Raw genomic sequence first — 14,353 nt, forward strand, 5'->3', positions numbered from 1 at the left:
TTTTAAATCAAAGCATATAGCTAACATTTAGGGTGTCTCAATCTTACTAAACTACAAAGAATGGGTCTAAAGGTAGAAAGGATCTTATTCCTAAGCAAAGATTTCAAATACCTTTTAAATTAAAGAGGTAGGGACAGACCTTGTGTATGTATGGGGGGGGTAGACAGCATGATGGTCATGCAAATAGATTTAATACCTGATGCCCTGAGTTCCCTAGTTCAATTCCTTCACCACCTTAGAACAGAGATGAGCAGGGTTCTGATTTACCTCTTTAGGTATCTTTCTGACCTCACATTATGAGTAAATAATAAAGATTATTTTATAACAAACAACCACATAAAAAATGAATCTCTGTTCCATGTTACACACTCTCAGAAGCATTCGTTTTTTATTACATGACAGTGATAAAGCCTAGTGCACTGAAAAAAGGTCAGTGGGTCACTTACTTCCCTTGTTCTTCCTTTTCAACTCCTAGTTAGGCAACCAGAGACTGACTTATATCTAGGTGCTAAGTCACACTGCTGAATTATACTTCTGTCTCTGTTGAGATCTGTTGCCATGTCCCTAACCAAACACTTTGAACATAAGTAGGGATTTTATGAAGCCCTGTTCTCTGTCACAATTCATGCAGCTGCTCCCTCCTTTCTATCTGGTATCTGTAGTTTGAATCCTACTCAGTTAAATAAATATATTACCATCATTCCTCCTTACATTGATACATCTGTAAATTAAGTAACTAGTTGCCTCTACTAACTCCATCATAGGCAAACTAAAGTTAAAAAAAAAAAAAAACTTGCATGTGCATTTGCTGGAGAGACAAGAACTTGACCAACAAAATTAAAGCTATCATTTAAGAAACAGATTTTAGCAGAATCGGCCCTGATCTGACTTAAGTCAAACACATTTGCACTCAAATTTAGACTTCATCTGCTGGCTTCACGAGATTCAGAGCCCTCTTTTAGAATAATGAATAATCACTGTTGAGGTGATATGCTGAAAAATGTCTAGGTTCAAATACCAAATGATCTCACTTCTTCTTCTAGCGTTTGCCCTTCTTCCATAGCCAGTCAACAGGTCAGGTTGAAAGTTGTCAGGAGCTGCTTGTTGCTGGCTTTGAAAGTGACTGGGATCCATGTGGATTCAGTCGGCTAGGAAGGATCGTCAGTTTCCCCAATGAAATGATCTCACTTATACGTGGAAGTTAAGAATCAAGGACAGTAAGGGAAAATATAAGATGAAACATGAACAGGTATTGCACCAAAGCAAAGGACTCTGAGGAATAAGGGAGATGGATGGGATACGGGGGCTATGAGGTGCTGGTGTATCTTGGGCCAGGTGGGAAGGATCTGAGTTGAGAGAGAAAGTTTCTTGTAGACATCTACTATGGGAAGGTGAGAAGTTGAACCTATGTGTCCACAACTATACTGGAAACCATTAACCCACCTTCCCCCCAAAAGTGGGGGGAAACACAAAAATAAGAAAAAAGAAGAAACTATCTAGATCAATGACAGTTACGTAATGAGCTCTTAGTAAAGACAGGATGCTGCTGCTGGTGGTTATGATGATGATGATGATGATGATGACGACAATGGCAGAAACTCAATACAGTAATAAATACTACTCTAGGAGAGGTCTTGTGCTAGAATCACATTATAATGTATAAACTTGATTTATCCATCTTGGTAGCCCTGAAATCTAGTAAAGGGTGCTCAGTAGATGGTTATCAGATGGATGTGTGGATGGGAGATTGAACACATAAGTATATAGGTGGTTGATGTGTGCATGTACAAGTAAATCTGATTTAACTAAATTCAATAGCAGATGATTGGTCAACAACTTATTCTGCACTATATATTAACTCTTTTTCAGCCACCAGATTCCAGATGCTACCATGATGCCAACCTTACTTCCTTGGGCAGAGAAGAGACCCCACCATGTGTCTTGGAGCCCCATCTCCCCAGATCCCTGCCCCACTAGGGAAAGAGAGAGACAGTCTGGGGGTATGGATCCACCTGCCAATGGCCAGGTTCAGCAGAGAAGTTACAGAAGCCAAACCTTCCACCTTCTGCACTCCATAATGATCCTGGGTCCATACTCCCAGAGGGATAAAGAATAAGGAAACTATCAAGGGAGAGGATTGGATATAGAGCTCTGGGGGGTGGGCATTATACCCCTTTTATCTTATAGTCTTGTCAATATTTCCATTTTATACATAAAAATATTTTAAAAGATAATAAAATAAATAAATAACATATTTTAAAAATAAACACAAACTCCTTCACGAGGCCTGATGAGTGACACATCCAGTAGAGGACATGTATTACTGTACACAGGAACCCTGGAGTTCAAGGCCCTAGCCCCTACCTGCAGAGAGGGAAGCTTCACAGAGAGGTAAAGCAGTGGTGCAGGTGTTCTTTCTCTCTCTCTCTCTTTGTCTCCCCCTTTCCTCTCAATTTCTCTCTGTGTGTCTATTTATCAATGTCTGCACCAACAAAGACTAGATAAGTAAAACACCTCGCAAAGGTACAATCTCCACAGTACCACCAGTTCCAGTGAGCCCCTCGTTCCAGTGAGCCTCACCCAGAGGCCCCATGTTTCCACTCCTACCTCCTCCACGGGGTAACTGCCAAACTCAGCCTGCAAGGCGAGGACCCCCAGTTGCAGCAATGTCTCATCATTGCAGTACAGATTCTCTTCCAGGATGTCTTGCCGAAGTTGCAGGTAAAACTGATGCCTTGTCTGGCTCTGCCTGGGGAGGAGATGCAGGAATAAATACCATAGGAACTCTAAGGAGAAGAGAGGTCACTGAAACCAGAGGGTTTTCTTAGTGGGAGTCAAGGAAAGGGAAAAAGAGAGGAGATACAAGACATAGAGGGAAGTGTCTGTAGGATAAGTGTGGCCATCCTTTAGCTACACTAAATTTCCTACCACTAGTTGAGAGCTGTCCTGTGCAGGATCAAATGAAAGAAATTGATTCAGTTAGATATTTATAATAAACAAAGGAATAAAGAGGGGGTGGTGCTATTCTAAAGCTATGACTGTCTCTTCTAACTCTTATCACCAGGCTGAGAAGGGGGCTGGTTGGGGTCAGGATTAAGAGAACTCTGATCTAGAAGAGAGTATGTTTGAAATAAAAGGGCAAGACTTCATTTTACCAGGGATATACTAAAAATATTGATATTCTACATTTTCTATCATATTGAAATCTAGCCAGGGCAGGACCATGGTGTAACTAGTAAAACATACAAGTTATTATGTCTAATGACCCAGGTTCAAGCCCCTAGTTCCCACCTATAGAGACTAGGGGGCAGGGGTAGATAGAAAAATGGTTCTGCAAACAGACTCTCATGCCTGAGGCTCCAAAGTCCCAGGTTCAGTCCCCCTCACCACCATAAGCCAGAGCTGAACAGTGCTCTGGTTAAAAAAAAAAAAAAAAAAAAAAGGATAACTTCATAAACAGTAGACCAGGCTTCAGGATTCCCTCTCTCTCTCTCTCCCTCTCCCTCTCCCTCTCCCTCTCCCTCTCCCTCTCCCTCACTGTCACTCTCCTTCTCTGTCCCTCTATCATAATTTATAAAACTAAAAAGGAAAAAATTGACTTCCAATAGCAGTGGAGTTGTTGTGCAGGCTCCAAACCTCAGCAATAACTGTGATAGGAAGAAAGAAAGGAAGGAAAGAAGGGAGGAAAGAGGGGAGGAAGAAAAGAAAGAAAGAAAGAAAGAAAGAAAGAAAGAAAGAAAGAAAGAAAGAAAGAAAGAAAGAAAGAGGTTAGGGGTATGGATCAACCTACTAATAACCATGTTCAGTGGAGAAGCAGTTATAGAAGCAAGACCTTCCACCTTCTACACCCCATAAAGAACTTTGGTCCATAGTCCCAGAGAGGGATAAAGAATAGGGAAGCTTTCAATGAAGGAGATGGGACATGGAACTCTGGTGGTGGGAACTGTGTGGAATTGTACTACTGTTATTTTACAATCTTGTTAATCATTATTAAATCACTGATAAAAACAGGAAGAAAGAAAAGAGAGAGAAAGGAAGAGAGAAAGAAAAGAAAGGAAGGAAGGAAGGAAGGAAGGAAGGAAGAAAAAGAAAAGAGAAAAGAAAAGAAATGGAGGAAGGAAGGAAAAGGAAGGTGAGAAAGAGAGAAATCTAGTCATCAGAAGTTCATTCACAGTGACTGTCATTTATACATAATTTACAGTTTGCAAACAAATGCCTCTCCATGGTCTCTAATGTCATCCTGGACAAACATAACTCCCAAACAAAGAAACATATTTGCAGCACTCACTGGAGCAGCTGACAGTGACTGACAAAGAACTTTATCCTCAAAAAGAGTGTGAAGGTATTCCAGGAGGTCTTCTTTTGGGGCTCCTCACTCCAGCCTTCAGGGGCTACTTTGCACAACCTGGTATCATTGTCCAGGAAAAAGAATTCTTTGCCTGAAATACAAGTAAAAAGTGTTTGGAGAGAAAAAAAACAGTTGGAAAGATACTAGCCCTCAGACTCACAGCCATGATCCTGGCCCAGAAGGATCAGAAGTAGACACTGAGTATAAGAAAGAGCAACAGCAAGTCCTTTGGATACTTTCTACTTCTGGGTCTTTGAGGGGCAAAAGCAAGAGATAAGAGAAGACAGACTGAAGAAAGAGAAGAAAATGTGATTTTTTTTTTCCCACCAGAGCCTCATGCTTGCATGATTCCATTTCTCCCAGAAGATATTTTTTTTTCTTGCAATTTCAGTTAGAAAGAAACAAAAAAGCAGACAACACAGCATTAGCCCACCATTCATAGGGTTTCTCCTTGGTGATGTGCATGGTGCTCCCATATAGCTCTGGGGCCCAAACCCAGTCTTCACACATAGCAACGTGTGCCCCCCAGATGTAATTATTTGTGTTAAAGAAGATATCGCTAAAAATTTGCCTTTTAGGTACCATCTTATGGAGACAAAAATGAAAAAAGAATGAGTACTTTTTTTCACTTCCTGCTCATAGTCAAGCCTCCTACACCAGCCAGGGTATCCCCAAGTCCCTCAAATCAAGAATTATGTTTTACCTAAATGTTGGTACTGCTTAAAATCTATATAGCCCTAACTCTCAATGCGTTTTGAGGTAGAACCCGAGAGTACTTCAGTTTTGCATGGGTTCCCCACAATGGGATTAGTGTAATAAGAGGTAATTATCCTCCCTCTCCCCCCCCCCCATGTGTGCTTAGGCAATCACACAAAGAAAGTCAGATGGGTGGTCCTAACAGACCATCTGCTCATGCTTGAACTTTGATTCTGATCTTCCCAACATCCAAAATTTGGAAAAGTAATTGTTATTAAAGTCACACATTAATTAGATGACATTTTGAGATAGCAACCCAAACAGTGAGACAGGGCATAAGTGGAGTCACATTTTATCTTTTGACCTCATTATTGCCAGCTTGGAAATTCTACCAAACCAAGCTTAGAATGTGAACTTCTATTGAGTTTGTCCCATAGCACCTCAGTAGAGGTCAGTACAGGTCACTTCTTTTTACCCGACTCCTACATGACTCCTACAGCCCACTTAACCTGGGCCCCCTTAGCTACTCCCTGGGGACCTCCATACTATTCCAAGCTTCAGGCTTTCAGCTCAGTAATAACCCCCACATCAAGCTGCCTGAGCACAGGAGTCATTTCGAGTTTTGGAAGGAAGACCTTTGAATGGGGGAGCCAGGGGCTAAGGAAACAATTCAACCAGTTTAGCACTAAACTTAATTGTTTGAGGCTCCTGGTTCACTAATATTGCATGTATTGGAGTGGATCTCTCTCTCTCTCTCAAAACTTTTAAAAAATATTTACTTATTTATGTATTATTGGATAAAGACAGAAAGAAATTGAGAAGGGAGAGGGAAATAGAGAGAAAGAAGACAGAGACATCTGCAGCCCTGCTTCTTCACTTATGAAGCTTTTCCACTGCAGGTGGGAACCAAGGGTTTGAACCCAGGTCCTTGCACACTGTACTGTGTATGCTTAACCCAGTGTGCAACCACCTGTCCACCTTTCTCATAAAACTTGTTTCACATGAAGAAGACAGAAGGCCATATCCACAGAGGTTTGATAACAGTCATAGCACAGCACCCAGACCTCTGCTTCTCTGCCCTCAACCCTTGCTGCAGGATCTGATTTCCCAAACTAACCCCTCTTTCCCTTAGCCTCCCTTCTCCCTATTACAGATAGATTGGCAAACCCACCCAAATAGGTTTGTATTCAAACCCCAGACCTGACACTTTTGAGTGTCTGACTCAAGAGTCTCCAGCTAAACATTTCTTGAATGTCTGCACAGGAGACCCTACTGAGACTCGGTGACATTTGGAGTAAGCTTTGAAGTTGTACTGACAGAGCAAGCACATTAGTTTCATATAAAATATAGGTTACAGAGTGACAGAAATACAATATTTCTTAAAGATATTTTCCCCCATAGTTCATAAAAGATTGCCTAAGCATCACTTGATGGTATCAAAGCACAGAATAGCTGTTTTTATTTTAAGGCTCATTCAGAAGTCAGCTAAGAACAATGGGGAGATAGACCACACACACCCCACTCCACTTTCCACTTCAGGCACATTGAATCAACCCACAACATATTTTGGGCCTTCTTTCATCAGAGACAGGAAATGAGAGGGACACCGTAGTCACGATACCTAAGCAGTCTGGTCTGCAGAGCCAGGATTTAACCCAGAGATCTGTTTAATTCCAGTGCAGCCTCATAGTGGCTAAAGAACTTTGATTACAATAAATAGATTACTTGCAGCAAATGGAAATAGAATTCCATAATGGAAGGGCAGGAACGGGTAAGCATAGAAACACTTTAGATTAGGCTCCTAGATTGGGTTATGATTTCCCCTTAGTCCTATATGATGAGGTAATGTTTAAAAAATTCATTGTGGTCTGCATTACTCGGGTGAGACCTTTCCTTTCATAGTATACTCTAATTCCATCTCAGGTGGTTCACTTTCTAACAAAGTCCCAAAACCTAGATATACACCAGTTTCTGTGAGAGAGAACATATGTTCACACGTATCCGTAAACTACTGCAAAATATATACCTGAAAGCAGAAGTACACTAGAGTTTGCAGTGAGTACCCCCCTAACACTTCCTCTCCACTATTCCAAGCTTTGGGTCCATGATTGCTCAACAATTTGTTTGGCTTTGTATATTAACTCTCTTTTCAGTCACCAGGTTCCAGATGTCATCAGGATGCCGGCCAGACTTCCCTGGACTTAAGACCCCACCAATGTGTCCTGGAGCTCAGCTTCCCCAGAGACTCACCCTACTAGGGAAAGAGAGAGGCAGACTGGGAGTATGGACCAACCAGTCAACGCCCATGCTCAGCGGGGAAGCAATTACAGAAGCCAGACCTTGTACCTTCTGCAACCCACAATGACCCTGGGTCCATGCTCCCAGAGGGATAGACAATGGGAAAGCTATCAGGGGAGGGGGTGGGATATGGAGATTGGGTGGTGGGAATTGTGTGGAATTGTACCCCTCCTACCCTATGGTTTTGTTAATTAATCCTTTCTTAAATTAAAAAAAAAAATCATTGTGGTAAGGGGCCAGGCAGTGGTGCACCCAGTTAAGCACACATAATATGAAGCACAAGGACTCGAACAAAGATGCAGGTTCAGGCCCCAGTTTCCTCACTTATACGTAGTCTTCTTCACAAGCAATGAAGCAAGTCTGTAGGTGTCTATCTTTCTCTCTCTCCTTCTCTATCTCTTCCTCCCCTCTCAATTTCTCTCTGTCCTGTCCAATAAAATGGGGGGGGGGAAATAGTGGATTCATGGTGCTGTCACCAAGTTCCAACAATAACCCTGGAGATTAATAATAATAATAATAAATGAAAATTCACTGTGGTAAAATATGTTACAGAAAATTGGCCATCTTAAACTTAAGAGCATAGCTCAGTAATGTTTAGAACATCCATGTAGCTTTGCAACCCTCCTATCACACCTCCAGAGATGCTTTATCATGCAAAACCAAAACTCTGGGTTTTGTTTTTTTTATTATGTTTTGGTTTTTATTTTTATTTATTGGATAGAGACAGGCAGAAATTGAGGGTGGAGGTAGAAAGACAGGAAGACACCTGCATCCCTGTTTCACCACTTGTGAAGCTTTCCCCCTGCAAGTGGGGACTGGGGGCTCGAACCTGGGTCCTTGTGCACTGTAATGTGTGTGCTCAACCAGGTGCACCACCACCTGGCCCCCCAAAACTCTCTTAAACCTAAAATTCTATTCCCCTTCCAATCAACCTAAGGCAACCACCATTACTCTCTGTGTCTATGATTTTGCCAATTCCAACTATTTGTCTTCTTTTTTTTTAACGAGAAGTTTGTTTCATTTAGTACATTATCTCAAAGCCCATCCATGTTGGAGCATATGTTAGAATTTCCTCCCTTTTGAAGAATGAATAATGCATGCACCACATTTTGCTGATCCATTTATACATGGGTAGGCTTTGTAGTTTCTTCCACATTTCACTGTAAGTGATATTACTTCGAGTGTGGGTGTAAAAGCATCTCTTCAAGGCCCCACTTTCACTTATTCTGGGCTTATATGCAAAACTGTAATTACTGGGTCATACATGAAATTTTTTCTACTTTTTTTTTGAGAAGCCAGTGTTATCATTTTCCACCATGACCATATTACTTTATATCACTACCTCAGTGGAAATGCTTTCTAACATTTGCCTAACTCAAATGCATTTAGATGGATCAGATCCAGTGAAACCCCAGAAACCTACAGCATCCTACATGTGTGTTCCATTACAACCTGCTGCACTTACTTTCCCAGACAAACAATGCCTACAAGTGAGGAGACTCCCCCGCCCCCAGTCTCAAGCAGTAGTTTTAGAAGGAATAGCACTCAGGCACCCAGATACTTATTAGCTGAGGCACTACCCAGAAGATACTTGCGTTTCATGTAAGCCAAGCCAAAGTAAGTGATCTCCCCAAGGTTGGCAAAGGTTGTGACAGCATTGAAGATGGCTCCTACTGTTGACATGATGTCACACTTCACCTCTAGACACTGTCCACTCAGCAGTACCACACAGAGATCCCTGAGAGCCAAATAAGATTTCCCCTTTTTGGTCTGCAAGTGACAATAATAGTATAGCATCAGTTGAAATAATAAGACATGATTCTTCTTCACGGGTTAGCAACTGTGCTCAGCACTTTATGTTCATTGTCTCATTTAACTGACAAGTAATCCTAAGAGTTGAGTATGTTTGTGACTCCCATTCAAGTGTAAAAGGAGACTCAGAGGAGGTGAAGGATTTGTTCAAGGTTGCACATTAACTGGGCTCAAAAACTTTGCACTCTACCATGTTCTATGAGAACAGGAGAAGCCAGGAGAAATCCTAGCTGGCCCCAGTGCATTATTACTCAAAAGAACGGCCCAAAACCCTCATGAATAGACCATGTGCCCCCAAGGTTGTCAATCAGTTTGATACTGGGGACACCTCCAGTTCCTCAAGGAACACAGCAGAAAGAATGTTGTCAGTACAAGTTCAATTAAAAAAAAAAAAAGAAGAAGAACTGAGGCTAAGGGCAATACTTACAATAGAGAAACTAGTCAGCCAGCAGAGATAAGGCCAAAGATGCATAGTCAGGTCTGCCTTCTGATCTCTCCATCTCATCCAAATCAATTCCATGCCCAGATATCCCCCACCATCACCCCTCCTCAGCCACAGTCACCTCTGCTCAACTGCCCATAACAGCTATCTGGGTTTGTCTGCCTGTGTGTACACACTACTCAGTGTCTGGAGTCCTCTTCTCTGCTCCCTCACAGAATGTCCTTTCAGTCCTCCAGGTCAGACTCAGGACCCCATGTGTGTGGCTCAGTGGGTTAAGCTGCCTGCTCCCTTCTCTGCTCCTACAACATCCTGCACCCCATAAACCCAGTCTGGGGCCTGGCCCAGACCTGTCCCGGGAAGTCCTTGTTAGGCTTCAGAATAATAGATGGACATCCAGAGATGGGTGCAGTGTCAGTACCATGTCCATGGCCAGACCCTTTCCCACCTGGCACCCCAGGCAGCCCACACATAGATCCCCCACCCCCAAACTGCTAACTCTATGAAGACTGTTTCCTAAAACCCTGAGCAGGTTCTGATCTTACAGTCTGTGTGTAATCAGGGCCCTTTGTTTGAATGTAATGCCTTAATAATCTGTATTAATTGTAATACAAAAATTGGTAATATTATTGTGACTGAAGGTGTGTTCTCTAAGTGAAGTCCAATGGGACACTGAAGGATGTACACAGAGCTTCATGTTCTCCCTGGTCCTACCTTCCCACCTTCCCATTCCAGGGGGTTCTGACTGCTGGTTTCTCTGCCCTCTGCCCCCCTAGCCAACCACCTCCAGAAACTCCTCTCCTTCTCCCTCCCTGATACTACTTTTTTTTTTAACAATATTTTTTGCCTCCAGTGTTAATACTGGGACTCAGTGCCTGCACTACAAATCCACTGCTTCTGAAGGCTGTTTTTCCCATTTTTGTTGCCCTTGTTGTTTATCATTGTTTTTATTGTTATTACTGTCTTTGTTCTTGGATAGGAAAGAGAGAAATCAAGAAAGAAGGGGAAGACAGAGAGAGGGAGAGAAAGACAGAAACCTGCAGACCTGCTTCACCACTTGTGAGGCTACCCCCCTGCTGGTGGGGAGCCGGGGGCTCAAACCAGGATCCTTACTCCAGTCCTTGCGCTTTGTGTAGCATCACAGCTCTTTGCATGAGCTTCGGCTTTCCTCTCACCCTGCGCCTCCCCCACATCAGCATCCACAGTGCTTCTCCTTAGAGATGGCAACCCCTTGGCTAGGCAGCAGAGCAAAGACAGGCAAGACTGACTTTTCCACTCCCCGCCCACCTCAACCCACCCCCCCCCCAAAAAGTAGAAAGAGGGTTTGGTTTTGCTCACATCCTAGGTCAGGATCTGCAGCAGCTCCTGCCACCTACTAGACCTAAACAGTATTTTCTGGCTGAATAAGAAGCTGAAGGTCAAAACTTAACCAAGAGCGAGGGTTGGAGCTTCTTAAAGGGGAAGAGAAGCATTACAATGGGATAATTTGACTTGGCAGAGGACTAACTGAAGCTGAAAGAGAGTGAATACCCCTCAAACTCCCTCAAACTGACACATTTCCACCCCCTATCCTGCCCTGCAGGGTGGTTCCCACTAACCTCCTCCCTCCTCCCTGCCCAGTTTAACCCAGCAGTTACCACAATTGATCCAGGCAGATGCAAAGTCACTGGGGCCTCTCTGGCCAACAGGAGGAACTCGGGCCTGGAGAACTGGAGAAAACACTCAGTGACTTATTGGACAGAAGTGTAGTCATGTGTCATGAGGGGGTCAACCTCCCAGCTTCAAGACTAGGCTTCCCTCCATGATCACCAATCACCATTTGCAACCAGCACTAGTTTTAATGAAAGAAGTTTACTTGATGGGGTCAGCATCTCATGACAGAAGACTTACAGGTGGGTATGATGATTCAGTGATGGTCTAGTTCTTAAGTTAGGTGCCCACTTCATTATAAGTTTCACACTTCATGCTTAATTCCATATTCATTTGTAAATATCAAAATTATAACATATAACGCAAATACCAATAAAATGGATAAAATGTTGGATTCCCTAGTACTAAGTGCAAGGACCTGGGTTTGAGCCCCCATTCCCCACCTGCAAGGGAGTGATATCTCATAAGTGGTGAAGCAAGTCTGCCGGTGTCTTTCTCTCTCCCTCTCTATCTCTCTTTCTCTCCCCTCTTAATTTCACTCTGCCAATCCAATAAAATGGCCACCAGGAGCCATTGGGCCTCAGCAACTGCAGGGGAAAAAAAAGTTGGATTCCCAAGCATGAGGTCCCAAGTTCAATCCTTGGCCTCACATGTACCGGAGTAATGCTGTAGTTCAATATCTTTCCCCCCTCTCATTAATGAGTAAATAAATAAATAAGATGCAAATTCAATGGTGGGCATGCATAATAACTCTCAACTTCACAGTCTTCATGCTTACATCACACCCGTGAGCCAGAAAATATGTCAGTGTCCATTTTTACCCATTTTGCAAGAACTTGAGACTATAAGAGAAGAAACTTGCCCAAATCCAAGATTGAGTGACAAGATTGAGTGGACTTCCCACCAGATCCCCAAGACTACTCTATTGTCAAAAGGCCAAAAGATACATGTCCCGAGAGAGTCACCAGTGGAAGCATTGCAATAGGTGGTCAGGATGAAAGGATGAAAGGTCAAATGTAAATGAAGACTTCTTGAGTTCATCTCTATCCTACCTTCCCCTCTTTCTTCCCAACCTGAAGTTGGCTTTGTAGGGTAACAGGGGCTACAAGGGGAATGTAATATCCCAGGGCCATACAGAAGGAAGAATGTCCTGAAGCTACTCCAGGCTCAGGTCAGCTCCTAACTAGTTCCAGTGCTTTAAGCAAATCTTTGTGTAGCAGACAGACAACGGCCTTTAGGGGCATCTGGCTTTGTCTGACATTCTCCAAGGGTTCTGGATGTTCAGACAGAAGGCCTGGCAGAAGTAGTTTCCTTAGGGAACATTCTGCTCTGGAGAGATTTGTCACAGGTCTAGAGGTGAGGGGTGGGGAATGTCAACTCCTGTGCAGTCACTACAGGATTATTGAGATATTTTTTCAATTAATGATAGAATGGCATGCTTAAGAAACGGTGCTTTGTTCTAAACACCAGAAGCGTATCTGAGAGGTAGTTGCAGAGTTGGTATTAAGAGGTACATTTTGGGACTACTCCTTATCTCACCCTCCAACAAGCTTAGCAAATTGACCCCTCAATAGGGAATAGCCTATCTATGAGGGGCCAGGGGTAAGAGCACACTGCAGGGACCTTTGGACAAACGTTCTGCCTATTTGCCTGAACTTCAAGACCAAGGCAGTGGGAACTTAAACTTCACCTCCCCCCAAACACTCGCCAAACTCTATTCACCAACCAGAGGGAGAAGCTGTCTTCCCTCTGGCCCTTCTACACACCTTTGCTCTTGTGTTTTGTCTGTTCAGAAGTCCCCCTTCCAAATGCATTCTGCCTTGTCAATTCTATTAACACATATCTTGTTCTGTTCCATGCACACAAATAGATATCATCTTCCCGAGGGTGGAACCTGTATCTTCATGTTTATATGTTATACAGAGTCTAAGTTAAAGCGTCAATAAACTCCCACTGCCCTGAACTGCACATTTCAGATTGAGTTTAGTCCACTTCTGTGACTCTCAGCTCCCAAAGAGAGCCCTGCCCATTTTCAACTGCCATCTTCAACCATTCTAGAGAGTATGCTTTAGGTTTCTTTTGCTCACCTTTCCCTTTCTTTTCAGGAACTCTCTTTGGGAAGGTGTTGCAGGCAGTGAGTTTTCAGCTGCCACAGACAGTGGGGATCCAGATCCAGAGCTGAGCCGCAGGCCCTCCTGAAGATCATGGGCAACTTCAACTGGAAGAATTCTGACCAGCAGTCAGAGAGAAAGAGCAATTAACATTGCAAACTGCTTCCATCTAGTCAAGGCTAAGTACAAACAGATGCTCAGCTGGGCAGGATGCATGCACTACTTCATCTTTACTCTAGGCCTATGGAGGACTTAACATATCCACTTTCAAATGAGGGCCCTGATGTTGGGAGTTGAGATGCACAGTTTGCCTCATCCCATCCTTTCTTTGCAACTTTGCCTCTTGCTCACCTTGTTCAGGTGACTCCAGGTTCTGAACACCTTGGAGCAGCCAACGAGGCTGCAGGGGCTCTTTCTTATGCCTATAGAATGCTTAAGTCAACACCCATGTTCAGCAGGGAAGCAATTACAGGAGCCAGACCTTCCACCTTCTGCATCCCACAATGACCTTGGGTCCATACTCCCAGAGGGATAAAGAATAGGAAAGCTATCAGGGGAGGGGAGGGGATATGGAGATCTGGTGGTGGGAATTGTGTGAAGTTGTACCCTTCTCATCCTATGGTTTAGTCAATGTTTCCTTTCTATAAATAAAAAAATTAAATTAAAAAAAAGAATAGGAAAGCTATCAGGGGAGGGGATGAAATATGGAGATCTGGTAGTGGGAATTGTGTGGAGTTGTACACCTCTTATCCTATGGCTTTGTCAATGCCCCCTTTTTTCTTCTTTTTTTATATTTATTTTATTTATTTATTCCCTTTTGTTGCCCTTGTTGTTTTATTGTTGTAGTTATTATTGTTGTTGTCGTTGTTGGATAGGACAGAGAGAAATGGAGAGAGGGAGGGGAAGACAGAGAGGAGGAGAGAAAGATAGACATCTTCAGACCTGCTTCACCGCCTGTGAAGCGACTCCCCTGCAGGTGGGGAGCCGGGGTTGGAACCG

General features: G+C 43.2%; 2 protein-coding genes across 2 annotated transcripts in view; both read right to left on the bottom strand.

Moving 5' to 3' along the window:
- The window catches only part of LOC103116560 (FERM and PDZ domain-containing protein 2), a 74,198-nt gene extending 67,755 nt beyond the window's left edge, over window positions 1-6,443 (bottom strand). Inside the window, exons 1-3 of the mRNA XM_060201924.1 lie at window positions 6,416-6,443; window positions 4,289-4,439; window positions 2,542-2,749 (exon numbers count right to left, since the gene is read on the bottom strand). Coding sequence (XP_060057907.1) covers window positions 2,542-2,749; window positions 4,289-4,439; window positions 6,416-6,443 — 387 coding nt within the window. The remainder of the gene's footprint in view (window positions 1-2,541; window positions 2,750-4,288; window positions 4,440-6,415) is intronic.
- Window positions 6,444-8,858: 2,415 nt separating this feature from the next.
- LOC132541397 (FERM and PDZ domain-containing protein 2-like) overlaps window positions 8,859-14,353 on the bottom strand; it is a 32,065-nt gene continuing 26,570 nt past the window's right edge. Inside the window, exons 8-10 of the mRNA XM_060201932.1 lie at window positions 13,331-13,472; window positions 11,231-11,302; window positions 8,859-9,112 (exon numbers count right to left, since the gene is read on the bottom strand). Coding sequence (XP_060057915.1) covers window positions 8,888-9,112; window positions 11,231-11,302; window positions 13,331-13,472 — 439 coding nt within the window. The 3' untranslated portion in view covers window positions 8,859-8,887. The remainder of the gene's footprint in view (window positions 9,113-11,230; window positions 11,303-13,330; window positions 13,473-14,353) is intronic.

The sequence above is a fragment of the Erinaceus europaeus genome, chromosome 1 (assembly GCF_950295315.1).
Source record: "Erinaceus europaeus chromosome 1, mEriEur2.1, whole genome shotgun sequence".
Taxonomy (NCBI): Eukaryota; Metazoa; Chordata; class Mammalia; order Eulipotyphla; family Erinaceidae; genus Erinaceus; species Erinaceus europaeus.